We start from the raw sequence: 15,000 nt of genomic DNA on the forward strand, positions 1-15,000 counted from the left end.
ATTGACCGGCCGTTGGGTTGATATTTACAGAGCTCCGCAGTGTGAAACAGTTCATTAGCATGATCGATCCCAAAGCATACACTTCTCTGTCATGCTGTCAGATAAGCGGCTTTGGTTTAAAGCTGTTTATTTATTTTTATTATTATTGATATTCATCAATGTGTCTTGTGTTTTTTTCTCAGATGAATCTTTTATTGATTTTCATCAATCCTTCACAGCACCTCTTTAGTTCTTCTTTCAAGGGGAGTTGAAAGTTAAATCCTCGACTACTTTATGACTAAATAAGTTACACAGATTTCAGAGCCTTCCTCATCAGTATACTGTATAACAACATCATTTCTACAGTGTATCCTTTAAGTTATATATATATATATATTAGATTGCTTGAGGCAGTTTGACCGAGGAGAAATGGAAATGGTGGGATACTTGAGTTCTCTCAACAACAACTGGATGGATTAAAGTGAAATTAGGTTAAGACCTTTAAGATTTCCTTTATTTATTATTATTATTTATTTTCTAGGAGCATAATCAGGTTGGCTTGGAGGTACCATTTTAGTGAGAGAAATTTGGTCTGGAGTTGCACTTTTTGGCCTTCTGGTGAAGATCTGCAGGGCTAGCCAAACTGTCTAGATGGGCTTTATGATGTATGATGGACATAAGAGAAAGAGCGACATAGTACTCTGTGCTACAGTATTTAGACGACAGTACAATCTGAGGGCTGTGGTGTGTTACCAGATTTATATTCTAGACTTTCAGACAAACGTTAATTGGAATCTGGCTCCAAAAAGTCAAAGGTGAACTTTACTGTAACACTGGTAATGTCATTAAATTTCTTACTTCATTACCTATATGTTTTACAATTAGCAAATATTAGCATGCTAGCATGCTAAATTAAGATGCTCGCACGTTTTGTTTGCGTGCTGACGTTAGTTAGCTTATACCACTTTCCCATCGAAAACCACATTTTCGACTCGCCTTTTGTGTGCTTTCACATCGCCAGAAGGGTCAGACCTCCCACTGTGAGACCTGCGTGTCTGTTTTTTCCTCCCTCTAATATGTCATTGCATACATTGTACAGAATGGGTGTATTTTTTTTTTTAACGCTTTCAGATTTTTGATGACCTGAAGAATTGGCCGGTCAAACCCCCGCTCTCTCAAAAGGTTGCTGATATTATAATAACTCACTGTGTCTTGCACAGTGCCAGATATCTGCCGCCAAATCTCCTCTTCTCTTCGGATGCAGCTTGCGGATTACTAGTTGCCATAATCGTTAAATCGTTGTGGGATATTGCTATACATGCTCTATATAAACACAGTCGCACATGCATTCTCCGATCGGTGCAATTTCCCAAACATGAGGTAGGACTAATTAACACAAGTGCTTCCATTACAACATATTTGATTTGTTTCATTAAAAAGCTTCTACAGCGATACAGTTTGTCAGGGCATCGAGGGACAAAATCAGAATGTTACAGGCAGATACATCAACGCCAGAGCATAAAACCCGGGTCGACGGGTCATTCCTGTTCACATTGAAGCCGTATCGAGCTGAGCCGATAAAATCCTGGGTTGATTACCGGGTGTTTGACCCGGGTTTTTTGCTCGATGTGAAAGGGGCTTTAGTTTAGCTCAGTGTGCCAAACTAAAGATTGAGCTACGCTGGAAAAGAGCATGTTTCACCAGTGTCGTCTGAAATGAAAAGCCAGTTGACATGGGAAGCAGTTGTGCTAAAAATGGAAAGTGAGAACTTAAGGGACAAGTTGAGGCTCTTTTCCCACCTCAACATGGCGGTTCCAATCATGGCGCGAAGTGGGTGTGAATGTCGGATCATGCTTTTGTGAAGAAATGGTTACACACAACCCCCTTTCAGTCTAGCACTTGATGACACGAAGTACACAGGCTCATTATTTGTCAAAGAGCAGTTAGCACAGCCATAGAGTCTTAAGTTCTGCTTTATTTCTATTTTGTACTTCAGGCGTTGATGTAGACTGTCCAGAAATTGCAGTTCTTTCATTAATCACTAATTGGGTACAGGCTACATGGGTCCACTGCTTTGTACTCATCATATGTTTTGCTTATTTCTTGCACTATATACTTTGAAAGCATCTTGTGTCATGTCATAAATTTACTTCCTCCCTTGTGCTTGCATGGCAAGTTTTCCATCTTTGTCTTGTTTCCTTTGCTTTCCTTGCATGTTTGTGATTTGTGAGAGTCTTGTTAAGGTTTTCAACTTTGTATTAAAGCTCTCCTTTTGTTCTTTAAACCTAACACCCACATCTTGCACTTGTGTGTCTTCTTCTTGAACTGAAGCCAAGCTTTGCATATACAAACAGGTACATTTTGATATCTAGAGCCAATTTGGAAGGTTGTGGATGCTATGGGGGATGGAAACATTTCTCCTTCATGTAAGGATGTCAATTTGTCACAAGTGAAGATCGCACAGCTTTTATTGCTTTTCTCCTAATTCACTGCACTCGATGCGGACTTTTTAAATGCAACTTTAAAAAGCCTTTCACCAAATTCATCACGGCATGCCAGGCTCTCTTTCCCCCCAGTGGATTAACTACACCACAGCTCAGCTTCTCATAAACCCAGAACAATTGTTCCGACTGGGACTTGTCTCATTTCCTGTGTTCATTTTTCACAGCTTCACAGGGACTGTAGACAACAGGAACGCCATCTGTTCACCTTTGCCTAAACATAAAAAAGAACAAAAAGAAGAGAAGCCACCTCCTCTCTGTGTTAAAGATAATCTCGCGGAGGCACTTGTTCTTCTGGAAATCCTCTTGCCACTGAAATCAATTTGCTTTCATCAGGCCTAATGACACTTGGTTAGAGCGCCCATTTCCAAGTAGGCCATTCAGGGAGCTATTTATGGAGGATGAAGTAACTTGCTGCAAACACTTCAGTATCCAGTGATCCATATGGTCAATAGACTTTGCTGAAAGGATCAAAAGAAGTGCACGCCCCAAATGAATGTCTCCTTGTGCAAGAATGAAAATTATATGTCTCTGTACTTAAGTGGAATATTTATTTATTTATAGGCTTTGCCAATTTAGTTCCCTTGTACTTAGTGTCATATTGTCCAAAAACCTATTTTTTTATTCTAAAAAAATAAATAAATACACCATGACAATGGGCACATTAGTTGTTTCCTCCCAGTTTAGTGATTCAACAATGTTAGTGGAAAGAGTAATTGTCCATTTAGTGCCACAGTCTTGCCAGCATGCCCAGAGTTTTGACTATAAAATAACGCACAGCATGTTGCCATCTTTCTCCCCAGGATGGAAGGAGTACCCAGTAGCCACCCCTGCAGCCACCCAGCCCAGAGACCCTGTATCCGTGGCTCCATTAAAGAAAAGCAACACCACATCTGGCGGTTGCTGACAGTCCACAACCAATGATAATAGTGTATAGTCTGAGGCCTTAATTTACATTTCCCATGGACCTAAAATGATGTATAATAGGTTGTCATTGAATGACCCTGGTTATTCCTGTCCTGTGTGTAACCATGCAGAATACGACTCAGTAGTTTGAACTTAAGCCAGATGGCTTTTTGTGAAAAACAAAACAAAAAAAAAACAAAACAAATGTGGTTCATGTCATGATGTTGCTCTTATTCTCCTGCTTCTCAAACTGTGTCAGGATGATTTACATTATTATATTATTAATCCTTTAGTATTAGGACCTACTTTGCAGAGAAACGCCTATTTGGGACACATCCAAAGGAAATTGAATGCTGTTCACGAACAGTTTGGAGCTTATGCATGGTGTTGGTCTCTTTTGAAAGTTGGGACTCTGACATTTCTATCACAAAAGTCAGAATCCCTCTGGTATAAGTGGTATTTTTCTTATGGAATCAAAGTTGGCACACAGTTAAAAATAAGAAGCTGTTGGGTTGGCCTGAATTTATTTTGCTATCTGATGCCTTTTAGAGGAAACTGAGGACAGATCTCATCTGGATGACACAAGATACAATAGCACAAAGTCTTGCCTACTTCCAGTTAAAATTTTACCCTTTTTTCTAAGTGTATAACCAGGCTTTTCCAAACTGTGCCATTTGGACACATTTTGAATAAAAAGGCCATAACCTTCTCTTTTCTGGGCGCCTTGTGGCAGTTTCCAGTTAGGTATTGGTTGGGTATTTGTATGAACTCAGTCGCTTTCAACATTTTTTATTTGAGAAGCCATTTTTTTCTTTTTTCTTTTTTTTTTTACTTTTGGAAAAAGCTGTTTTTCCCCTACTTTGCCCAAGGGGGCTTTGAACCCCCCAAGCAGAGCAGAGCAGATATTCCCAACACAGCACTCTAAAGCACTAAGCCCATCGCGACGCCTTCAGTAAACCAGTAATAACTGAGCAAGATAAAGAGCAGTCAGCCAGATCAATAGTTGAGCACATCACTGTCTAATCAAAGCCTTCACCATCACAGGAGAAAGTGAAACAGAATATGTTATTCTCTCGGGGTAAACCAGGTTTTAGATTGGCTGGGTTATGACACCAGCTGCAAGCAGATGTTATTGTCACACAAAGGACATCTGCAAAGCATTATGCTAATCTGACAGATATGTTAAAGCTGTTTAGAGTAAATATGTATCAAAAAAGACATTTTGTAGTGGGTTACTGTATATTTATTTTCTAGTGTCTTCTGATCAAATTTGGCATTTTTATGTATGTTTTTTGCCTTTGTCACACTTTGAATACATGGACACTGGGGCTCTGTTAATAATCAGAATAAAAACGTTTCATACAATCACCTAATTTAGATCGAATCAGCTCATTTTGAAGCATGTAAATGCTTATACTCCATCTTATTAGATCCTTTTATTTAGCCTCCATGGAAACAGTTTTGTTGAAATCACTAATCAGAACGATTTCAGTCACGCAGACAAAACGCGTACTTGAGAAAGAGCTTAAGTATTCAGTAGTCTTTCTGTATTCACTTCATTTGCTTTATAAAGTGTATACTCTGTGTGTTTAGAGGAGGAATGTGCAATTGTTCAGGTGGAAATGACAAACCAAAAGGGAATTATGACTCGAGTAATATCCTGAAAAACACCCACACCTACTTAAAGCCACGAGAAACTCTCATTTGTATCCACCGTGCCATAAAGGTACAGTTAAAAGCCTTTTATGTTTCCCACCACCCCACCATTTCTACTTATTCTGTTCCAATTTCCTCAAGTGTTAAATCTGCACAGGAACTCTCTGGCCTCTGAATATTTTGATACCACTCATTAAGCACAAGTTGAGCCACCTTTGTAGTGAGTCTTACCGCTCTGCATGAGTTTTCATGTGAAAATAACAGCTCACTGCGCCGCATGGGCTCTGAACTTGGAGGTTTTTAAAAGACAGCTGGCTGGGGCAAAAACGGATGATAGGCAGACACTCAACAGTGGCTTCTAGTATTGCTGTAGAACTGATCATTCATAGTTAACACTAAGGTTGATTTGTCTTAATCCAAAGTACCAAAACAGACAGTACAGGCCTTTTGTGCTAAAAGGTATAAAAGGGTTCTGCTGAAATGTTTGCGTTTGCTACCGAAGTTGCACAGGAGTGCAGTTAGTTGTCCTTCAAGACTGTGAAACATATCCATTTTGTTAATTAGGAGTCTGGATGAGTCATTAGTGCATAATTGGGGCGGTGAATAGAAGTTTAATGAATGGAAAATTATCAGTCATTACCCAACCCTAATCAGTCATTTATTACACCATAAGACGCAACTCTTGATTGTGCTGCGTGTTTTAATGTATGGCGGACTTGGCTGTTGTTGGCGTGGCAAACAACACTGATTGATCAAATCTACATCTGCAGGTCATTCAGTCTGCACTGCACACAACGCACAAGGTGTAAATGGAGTTCACACCGCTGATTGTTTTTTCCTCTCAGTGCTTTGGTGGGCATAGCATATTCATGAGGTGGGACGTGACCATCCCAGTATAACCATAGCCTCAAACTGTTTACCCCTCAACAACCTCGCTGGAATAAGTGGGAGTTAACTGTCATGCATGACACTCCTGAAATTACCACATAGCTTACCAACCTTTGAGCTACATTCATTTCAGTCAGTGGAAAAATATGGGTAAAGCATAGTTATAGCATTACTTTCACAGTTCCATTTCTCACAGATCATACGGCATTACAAGGCCTCAAAAGGTTTCGACCTATGCCTTTGCAGTTTCTTCACAGAGGTGTGGGCCAGTCAGAGCCTCATGAGGAATTACTGGTAGGTATGGATGTGGGTATCAGTGCGCAAGAGTTGTGTACCAACATGCTAACAATAACCGCAGTTTTAAAAGCTTGTCAGACATTTGCTTGTTCCTTCTTCTGCACTCTCCCACTACGTCAGTTGGTCCAAATCTTTTGGTTGATTAGACATTTTGTACAGAATGACATGACAAGTACATTGACCGATATATTTATCAGAGGGTGTGGGCAGAAAGAAACCCAGCAGTGCACTGACTGAATGAGCTAAGGTCTCAACAGTCTCCTACATGGGGTGACAGGAGTTGTTCCGCATGTTTGTGGGTAATAATCTGCTCTTTGTTTACGTTTCCTTGGGTCGCACACACATACTGAAGACTGATAGGATGGCAAAATGATTTCATACTTCAGAATTACAAAAGGCCACAGGATGGGTTGGCAGCACTCCCAAAGGGCTGGCAGGTAGTGCCCTCTGATGTTTTGCTAATTTAGTCGAATGAAATTGGGTTGCAATAGCTGTGCAAAATAGCTAGTCAGTACAAAATGATTTGTATTGAGTCTTGAGCAGCACCACTTTCCATCTAATAGCAGCTGGGCTCGGTGCCCTACACAAGAAAATCAAGTCAATTTTGACTGCTGTATTTTATGTTTGATAGAATTTTCTGATTTTCCATGAACCATCCTGACTCATTCTCGGCCACCTAGTGCCAAGTCATTTAAAAAAAAAAAACAAAAAAAAAAAACCTTGAATGGCCCCATAGAACGTTTTGTCTTTGCACTGTCTTGCAAATTCTTTTTGTCCATTGCCTTATATTTCTCTGTGTTTCCCTGTTGTTGCTCTCACTAAAACTTAAAAATCATGCAAAATGAGCAGTTTTTCATATGACATACTGGTATGGATTTTTTTTAGGCCTCATTAAGGGGCATCAACCAAGGACCGACCCCCTTTTAGTTTAATGGCACACTGTGTACTCACACTCAAACACACATACACGAACGCACACACGGCGTGTCACCCATTACCCATCCCAGCGTCTAAACCAGCATCTCAGCATTAGAACACCTGACTTTGTTCTGGTTTCGCTCACTGGCGGCTGCTTCAAAGGCGTCGTTAGATTAAAGAGAGCCAGGATACAGCTCTTTTTCATCTGCGCTACAGCGCAGCAGTCGACCCGCTCGGCTCACTGGAGCTCCTGGAATTTGAATGAGACACATCCAGATGAGAAGAAGGTAGAAGAGGGATGCGGGATATATTGAATTCTCATGTGTGTGTTTGGGTTGGGGGCACATCGTGCCAATGAAGAGCGTCCAACACACACCAACCAAACTTTTCCCGAACTACCAAGAAATGAAAACATCTCTTAGATTAAGTCTATGAAAATAAAATTTTTTAATTCATTTTTTCCCTTATATAGTTTTCAAATATGAACTAGACATTTTGACATGGCTATTATTAGTAGATGGCGGCTTCAAAGAATGCACCATTCATGTTAAACCGATTGACGTATTTTGGATGTTTTTGAAAAGAGAAATGGTTGAAGGGGATGGATTTGAGACACATGGGATTTGCAAGGGGTGTGGCCTGAAATTACAAACAGCTGGAAGTTTTCCTAGAGGGACTAAATTTGCACTTGGTACTGAAATAAACAAATTCCTTAAAATTGCAAGAATTATTCATTTCTGCTGACTCATGACAAGTTGGTCAAAGGCTCACGTATTTATAGAGTACTTTAAAAACAGCTAGAGCTGAAACAAAGTGTTGTACACAGGTAAAATATGGAAAGGAACATAAAAAAATAATAATAATAATAAAAAAAAAAAAAATCAATTAAAACAATAGAAGTAAACTGGGAAAACGCATACTGGGTTGAAAGCCAAGGAATAAAAATGGGTTTTAAGACAAGTTTTAAAAACGGATAGTGAGGGGGTTTGTCTGATGTGCAGCGGTGATTGTTCCATAGTTTGGGAGCAGCAACAGAAAGACCTCGGTACCTCCAGGAGCAGCTGGTTAGCTGACCTGAGACAGCGAGCAGGAGTGTAAAGAAGACAAGCAAAGGTTTAATTGAATAACTCAAACACTGACTATGAACCTGAGGGTCCAGACAAAAGAGAGGGCCAGCCCACAAAGGGCCATAGGACCTAGTGTCTCCCCTCTAACCTTGCATGTCCAAAACTAACCCCTAATTTAAAATAAGACAGAAAAAGAAAGACTTCCAGGCTTATGAAACACAAGTAAATGGCAAACGCTACAACAGAAACCACAGCTGCTGCTTGAAGAAGGAGACGTGAGAGTGAGCCAAGCTTCCTCCCCTTATTAATTTGCTTCTCCTGATTACCCTGGATCAACTTCACCTGTGGGAGAAAACGCAAGACACCATGATTGCAACCTTCCTTTACCTCTCTGGATCAGCAGGGCGGAAAGAATTGAAGCGTGGACGAATCCTGCTAATATCATATCATGGTGCGTGTGATGAGTCCCACTCACAAAGACACATTTGCTAAATGAAAAGTTTGGCGCAAAAGCACAGTCACTCGTTCTCAGAGGGTTGAGCAGACTGCCCATTAGAAATTCACCATTTGATCCGAGTGTTCTTGAACAAGAGACTGAACCCCAATTGCCCCTAACATGACATCTTTATGCACACAGATTTAAAAGAAAGCTGTGCTCTGCATTTAGAGAACATAACCTGTTGGTTTTCAATAACATTTGCATCTTGATTATAAAATGTGAATGGTGCAGGATGGTACTGACATTTTCAACCAACAGCAGCTCTTTGGAGAAATGTAACACTCATAAAACTACAGCTTTACTTGTAGCATATACTGCTAGTAGCTGGTATGTAGTTAACCAAAACTATGGACTCTTGTTTCATAATTCATAATAAAATACCGTCAAGAAAATATGCAATATAGTTATAAAAACTAAGAGCCATGTGAGGCCCTGTGTGTTAACTGCATAGTTCTGAAACACTAAAGAAACGTCCTTGAGTAATCTTATTCCCTGGGGTTATGGTGGTTTTCTCTTATCTTAAAAGCCTGATGCCTGTTCGCAAACCCAAGCCTCCAAAGCTTTAGCATTAAACTCTGAGTTTCATTCATGCTGTGGTGCTATCGAAATCCAAGCCTGTTCCCGTTTCAAGCCACTAATGGGTAAGAGATCAGCATTCAAATGCATTCAATTATCTTTGCTGCGCACATTGGGATTAATCATTTATAATACAAAGTTGACTGTAGCGAATTATTCCTTGGTTCCTGTACCACTTCTGTCACACAGATGTAACCGGTTGGATGTTATATGGGAGATAGCTGAGAGAAAAAGTAGGCGCAGTGCTTACCTGATTTAATGTTATGCATAAAGGCGCTGGTGATGGGGATGCCAGTCTGATGCCTCTCATTAATTCTTCAGTTCAGTGGGCTGTGGACAGGCACAGCAGACTGACAGGGGATGAGGAGACATCACTGGTGTCTCCTTAATGCTTTGAAAGGGGAGTATAGCTTGGCTTTGATGCTTCCTATCGGTAAATGGACATGCACCCCCCCTCCTGACACACACTCCCTGCACCCATATCCCACCCCCACACTGTCACTCAGTCATCCTGCTACGAATATATGAATACTGTAAACTATAGTGACAAGCTAAATTACTATGTGTGCTATCAAGCCACAAAACATCAAAATGCTTTATGATTTCACCTGAGTGTGCATATGGAGATCAGGAGGGTTGATGCAGTTCGGCCTGCAGGCAGGTGTGGTACACCCCCAGGTGTAGCCGTCATTCCCCCTACGCGTTTAATCAGCAATCAATTTCTTTATAATCATTTACAAATAGACTTCATGTTTTTAGAGTGTAACTGATTGCACAGTATTGATCAGCTGCAGCTTTTACCGCAAGGTATTTCCTTCATTATGTGTCTTAGATAAACTGCTTTGTTCTCTCCTGTTGTGTATCCCTGGCCTGATGCACATGCACATGAGACAAATGTGTCCTTCGTCTTCACAAAGAGCACAAAAGCAGCTTGCCTTTCAAACTCAAACACGTAAACCGCTGGCCATGGCATGCATAATTCACGATGTAGTCAGTGGAGACATTCAAAGGAGTAACCTCTGGGATGTTTTTGGCTAGTAGAATCTGATCTTTAGTCACTAATATTAACATGTTTTCAGGCATAAGGGACCACAGTGTCACTACAACCAATGCGTCCACTCCTGAATTTATATTGTGTGCAGAAATGCTAATTAGCTAGCACCTATTCTTAGCTGTACATTGAGCTAAATGATATATTTTTTTTTTACCATCCTCAACTACCAGTGTGTAGGATTAAACTGATATATTAGGAGAAATTGAACATTATTCATTATTTTAGTGGATAACCGCCTGTAACAAATTGTTATGCTTTTGTTAGTTAAGAAAACCCTTCACTTGTAAAGAAGGAACAGTTCTCTGTGTTGCACCACCACAACAATACAACAATACACCAACACAAGCTCTAGGGAGGACCTTTCACATATTAGATTGAAATGGTAATCATCTTGGCTCTCCTACGTGCTTGTAAGAGGAGGAGTCAGGGAGAGATATTCACTGGGTTGCAATCTGCAACCTCACCCCTAGATGCCACTCAATCCAACATGGTGGTCCTTTAATTTCGAAGTGACATTGCCACCCAGAATGCAGCTAGTATAGCAATATATACATATATAAAAGACACTCTAGTGTGTTTAATACAAACTGTTTAAGAGATTGTTACTGAATATAGGACATGTTTGTCATTTCTAATGTTATTCTTTTATTACAAACATCACCATCAACAAACACCGCCTCAAGGCCTCTTCAATAAACTTTACAGTAAGAAGCAGTTTTGAATTGAAAGGCTGCAAAATGATACATTTTCTTGATGGCGCCTCGAAAAAGAGTTGCCTTTTCAACGGTAGTCACTTTATGTGAGACATTTATCAGACGGACCATAAAAATTAATTTACAATAAATACAAATAACAGTAAACAATATAAATATGAATCTGTTTAACACTTTAACATAATACACATTTATGTTATAAAGTAAGGGTTGCAGGTTAAGTCAGTGGTTCCATTAGCCAAGCATTCAAACACTTGATAGATCAGAGATTTGACTGTAAGTTGAGGTAAAATTGATTTCAAAAAGCCGCCCCAGCTCATGAATAATGTGAGCCTTCGAGATAGCATATTGATATTCTCAGTGCTTTAAAATTAGTGCTTTACATTTTTCAGATAACTCTGGCTCCAGTTGTTATCAGCACAATGAAAGGAGTATATTGAGCAGGAGAATTGTTGTCCTTCAGCAGGCTCATGAGGTTCTTTCTTATCTCTCTGTGCTAGTCTGGCACACAGTGCGGACAACAGTACAATCAAATAGTGTCACCTCTGACGTTGACGGTTTGGTTATACAAACATAAATAATAAATTACAATAAAATGTTTACAGTACATTGACATTCAGTGTAAAAAATCCTTACAAAAAGCTTACAAAGTGTGAAAAATATTGTACTTTCCCCATTATAAAAAAAATGCCACCTTGAACGAGGCAAGAGAAGTCGCTTCATATGCAACGAAACAGAAGAATGACAAGCATGGAAACGTAACACATTCTGTAGATACACAAAGTTGATGTGTTGGTTCCTTTGTTTCCTATGTAATTCTGTTTGTATGCTACCAGGAGCCAGTGTAAAAACAGTTAGAGTAAAGTTTTTAATGGTGGAGGTCTGGTAATGACAGAAGAACTGTTCTGACATTCTTAAAGTGGTCGTTACAAAGTTGACATGGGAATGCTACAGAAGTCCTCAGCATTGATTTATTCTCTCAAACTTTTTAAAACCAAGTAGTAGTTACTGATATGCAGGCCACGGGATTAAAAAAATGTTCCGTATTTAATATGGAGTATCAAACATGTCTGCTAAACTGTTGTGACAGATAGGAAGGCATTATGTACTTTGGAACCTTCTGGGACTCTGGCTCCATGACTCATCAGCTCCTGGATTGTCATCCAGTTGTCCAGGATCTTTTTATTTCGTTTCTTCATCATCTTTTTGTGACTGAGCTCTAAGATATTGATTTCCTTCCTGCCCTCAGCCCCACTAGCTGGCCCCTCTTTTAGACACTCGAGGCGGCTCTTTTGCATGAACTCCCTCCTCTTTCTTTGCTCCCTGGCCCGCGCCAAGTGCTGTTTTCTCTCCTCTTTGCTCCAGTAGCGGCCCATCTTCATCTCACTCATGGCATCATCATCTGTGGTCATGCCGCCGCTCCTTTCCTCTCTGATCCTTAGCGCCCGCTCCCTAAGTATGCGGTCCCGCGCAGGCCTCCGTGCAACATAGCGCGTCCCGTCAGCGCGGACTTTGACCTTCCACTCTAGACGGGGTTCCCCAGGCCGTCCATTGCGGTGCACGGGATCTCGACACAGACTCAGGAGACTGAGCTGGCTCTGAGAATACTCCAGGGATGAGTGCTGTTGTAGCAGCTGCATGTAGCTCTGAAACACAGAGAACATTGTTAGCATGGTGTTCTTCTAAAGTGCTTTACATATAGGCATTTCAGTATTCGTCTCTTAATAAGACACACCTGTAGTTGCCTGGATGCTCCCTGGCCATGATAGGGAGATGTCTGATATGAAGAGCCATAGGGAAGTCCTCTCCTTGATTCTCTGGTCCTTCCTCTCTTCTCACACCTTTCATCGTCTGCAGGCAGAGCCGGGTCTGACTCAGACCGAGAAGGGTTGCTTTGGTCTGGGCTGCTTGAGATAACAGGACCTGGATCTGCTGGTCTTCCATAACTGGCTGCGCCCTGGGGCTTGGGGATAGGAATAGGACTGGAAGGTGTGGAAGACACCAGCCGGAGGTTTTTCTGGTTGGTGATGCTGATGTGTCTCTGCAGAGAGTGGTCGGGAGATCTCTCCATACCTAGCGGTGTTGACCGTGCACTCTCGGCTGTATTGTAGGCACTGGAGCTGTCCTTCTCGCGTATCTTGTCACTGTCTGACCTCTCTGGGTGTTCGTGGATGTCAGCCAGCCTGCCATGCCGCTTGTGTCCGTCTTTGGGGCTTCTTCCTGGTGAGGAAACTGGGGACTGTGTGTGCTCTAGCTGGTGTGACTGCCGGAGTTGGTGGGCCTGCATGATGCTCTGGCACTCCAGCTCGATGCTGCGGAGCTCCTCATTTAACATCCTCAACTCCTGTTCCACCCCTCCTCTTCCTACATCGCCGTCATCTACACTGTCTCCGTCCCCTCCGCCTTGCTCAGTGAGTCTACACTCTATACTGTGTCGAATGGAGTACACTCCACACTCGCCTCCGTTTCGGATTTGACACTTGAGCTCCAGGAGTTGCTGGAAGCGATTCTCCAAACCAAGGATCCCACCTCCACCATTGCGGATACTCACTACCCCTTCATGGCCTTGGCCACTGGACTGTGTTCTTGCACCTTGGCTTTCCTGCGGCACTGCGGCCCCTCGTCTGGTGTGTGTATGCTCTGCCCGCCATCGATCCCTCAGGCAATGAGCTGGACTCCTCCTGTGGAGCCTGGCCAGCAGCGGTTGGTTCTCAGTACTGTCTGTACTTCTTCCTAATCCACTGTCTTGGTTATTGGAGGAGCAGGTAGCCGTGTCTGTTGTCATATCCTCTTCTGCCTGATGCTGGGGTATTAAGACAAAACAAAGGCTATTTTATCCAATTGCAAAAACTTGTGGCAGTTGCAGATGCTGGTTACACGTGGCATTGGGAAGGTAGAATGTAGTATGCATAGAAATTACATCCAAGCTTTCGTCCTAACCACATTGAAGAATGCAGTTAAAAGTATTACAGGGTTTTGCAGAATGAGAAGCTGATAACATTTTGTATTAGAATCATGTTACATAAATCATGAACCTTCCATCTGGACCATTCTTCATCCTCTACCACTTTCTTATGTTTAGTCTTTCTTCCCTTTACTCTCTTGACAGATTCTTCCTCTTTATTGGGCATTTTATGTCTCTTGTTTTGATTTATTTCACTTAGGGTACACCCTCACCTCATCTCCCCTGTCAAAGCCGCGTTCCTTCTGCTTCCTCCTTTCCTCCAGGATCTCCATCTTTAACTCTTCGACGAGCTGCTGTTGCTCCTCATCAAGCCACACGGCTTCCTCCTCCAGCTGAAATCACAGCATCTTGTCAGAAATCTGTCTCTCTCTTTCTCTGTGGTTTTGCTGTATGTGCCTGTGTGTGTGTGTGTGTAGGAACCAAACAACCAGACTGTCAGGGAAGTAGAGTAAAGGCACTTAGCAGGCAGCGGTTTTTATTTGACATGACACAGGTTGTCAGGAAAGGGCAGAGAGGCTGCGCAGGAGTGTGTGTGTGTACCTGGATTTCTGGTCTAGTCACCAGTAGTGTGATGCTCCTTGCTTCTTCACTTGACAACAAGGCCACGGCTTTCTCTCTGTCTTGCACTTCACAGCCATTAATCTGTACATCAAAGACAAGCATGGTGGTGGTCAGTGAGCTAGAACTGGCCAAAAAGTCAATGTACCTAACAAAGGATGTCAATTTAACATCCATTTATTAATATGAATGTAAAGAGGAGTGTATTGCAGTTAATTATTGTTCCATATTTTGTAAGACATCTTGAGGTCTCCTGCCCATTTTCTCCCTCCATTAGACTCCTTCTCATACATTTTCCCCATCTTTCTCTGTACGTCATCTCCATCTGTCTTTCTTTCTTTCTCTCTGCCACCACTTCCAGCAACTCTGAAGGAAAGGCGCGGACACACTGAATGCTTGGTAAAGACAGTCAATTGCAGGTGC

At 41.7% G+C, this 15,000-nt stretch overlaps 1 protein-coding gene across 1 annotated transcript in view; it reads right to left on the reverse strand.

Moving 5' to 3' along the window:
* Positions 1 to 10,966: 10,966 nt before the first annotated feature.
* pdzrn4 (PDZ domain containing ring finger 4) overlaps positions 10,967 to 15,000 on the reverse strand; it is a 35,928-nt gene continuing 31,894 nt past the window's right edge. Inside the window, exons 6-9 of the mRNA XM_047574748.1 lie at positions 14,560 to 14,661; positions 14,232 to 14,351; positions 12,790 to 13,857; positions 10,967 to 12,700 (exon numbers count right to left, since the gene is read on the reverse strand). Coding sequence (XP_047430704.1) covers positions 12,128 to 12,700; positions 12,790 to 13,857; positions 14,232 to 14,351; positions 14,560 to 14,661 — 1,863 coding nt within the window. The 3' untranslated portion in view covers positions 10,967 to 12,127. The remainder of the gene's footprint in view (positions 12,701 to 12,789; positions 13,858 to 14,231; positions 14,352 to 14,559; positions 14,662 to 15,000) is intronic.

This window comes from Mugil cephalus, chromosome 22 (genome assembly GCF_022458985.1).
Source record: "Mugil cephalus isolate CIBA_MC_2020 chromosome 22, CIBA_Mcephalus_1.1, whole genome shotgun sequence".
Classification (NCBI taxonomy): Eukaryota; Metazoa; Chordata; class Actinopteri; order Mugiliformes; family Mugilidae; genus Mugil; species Mugil cephalus.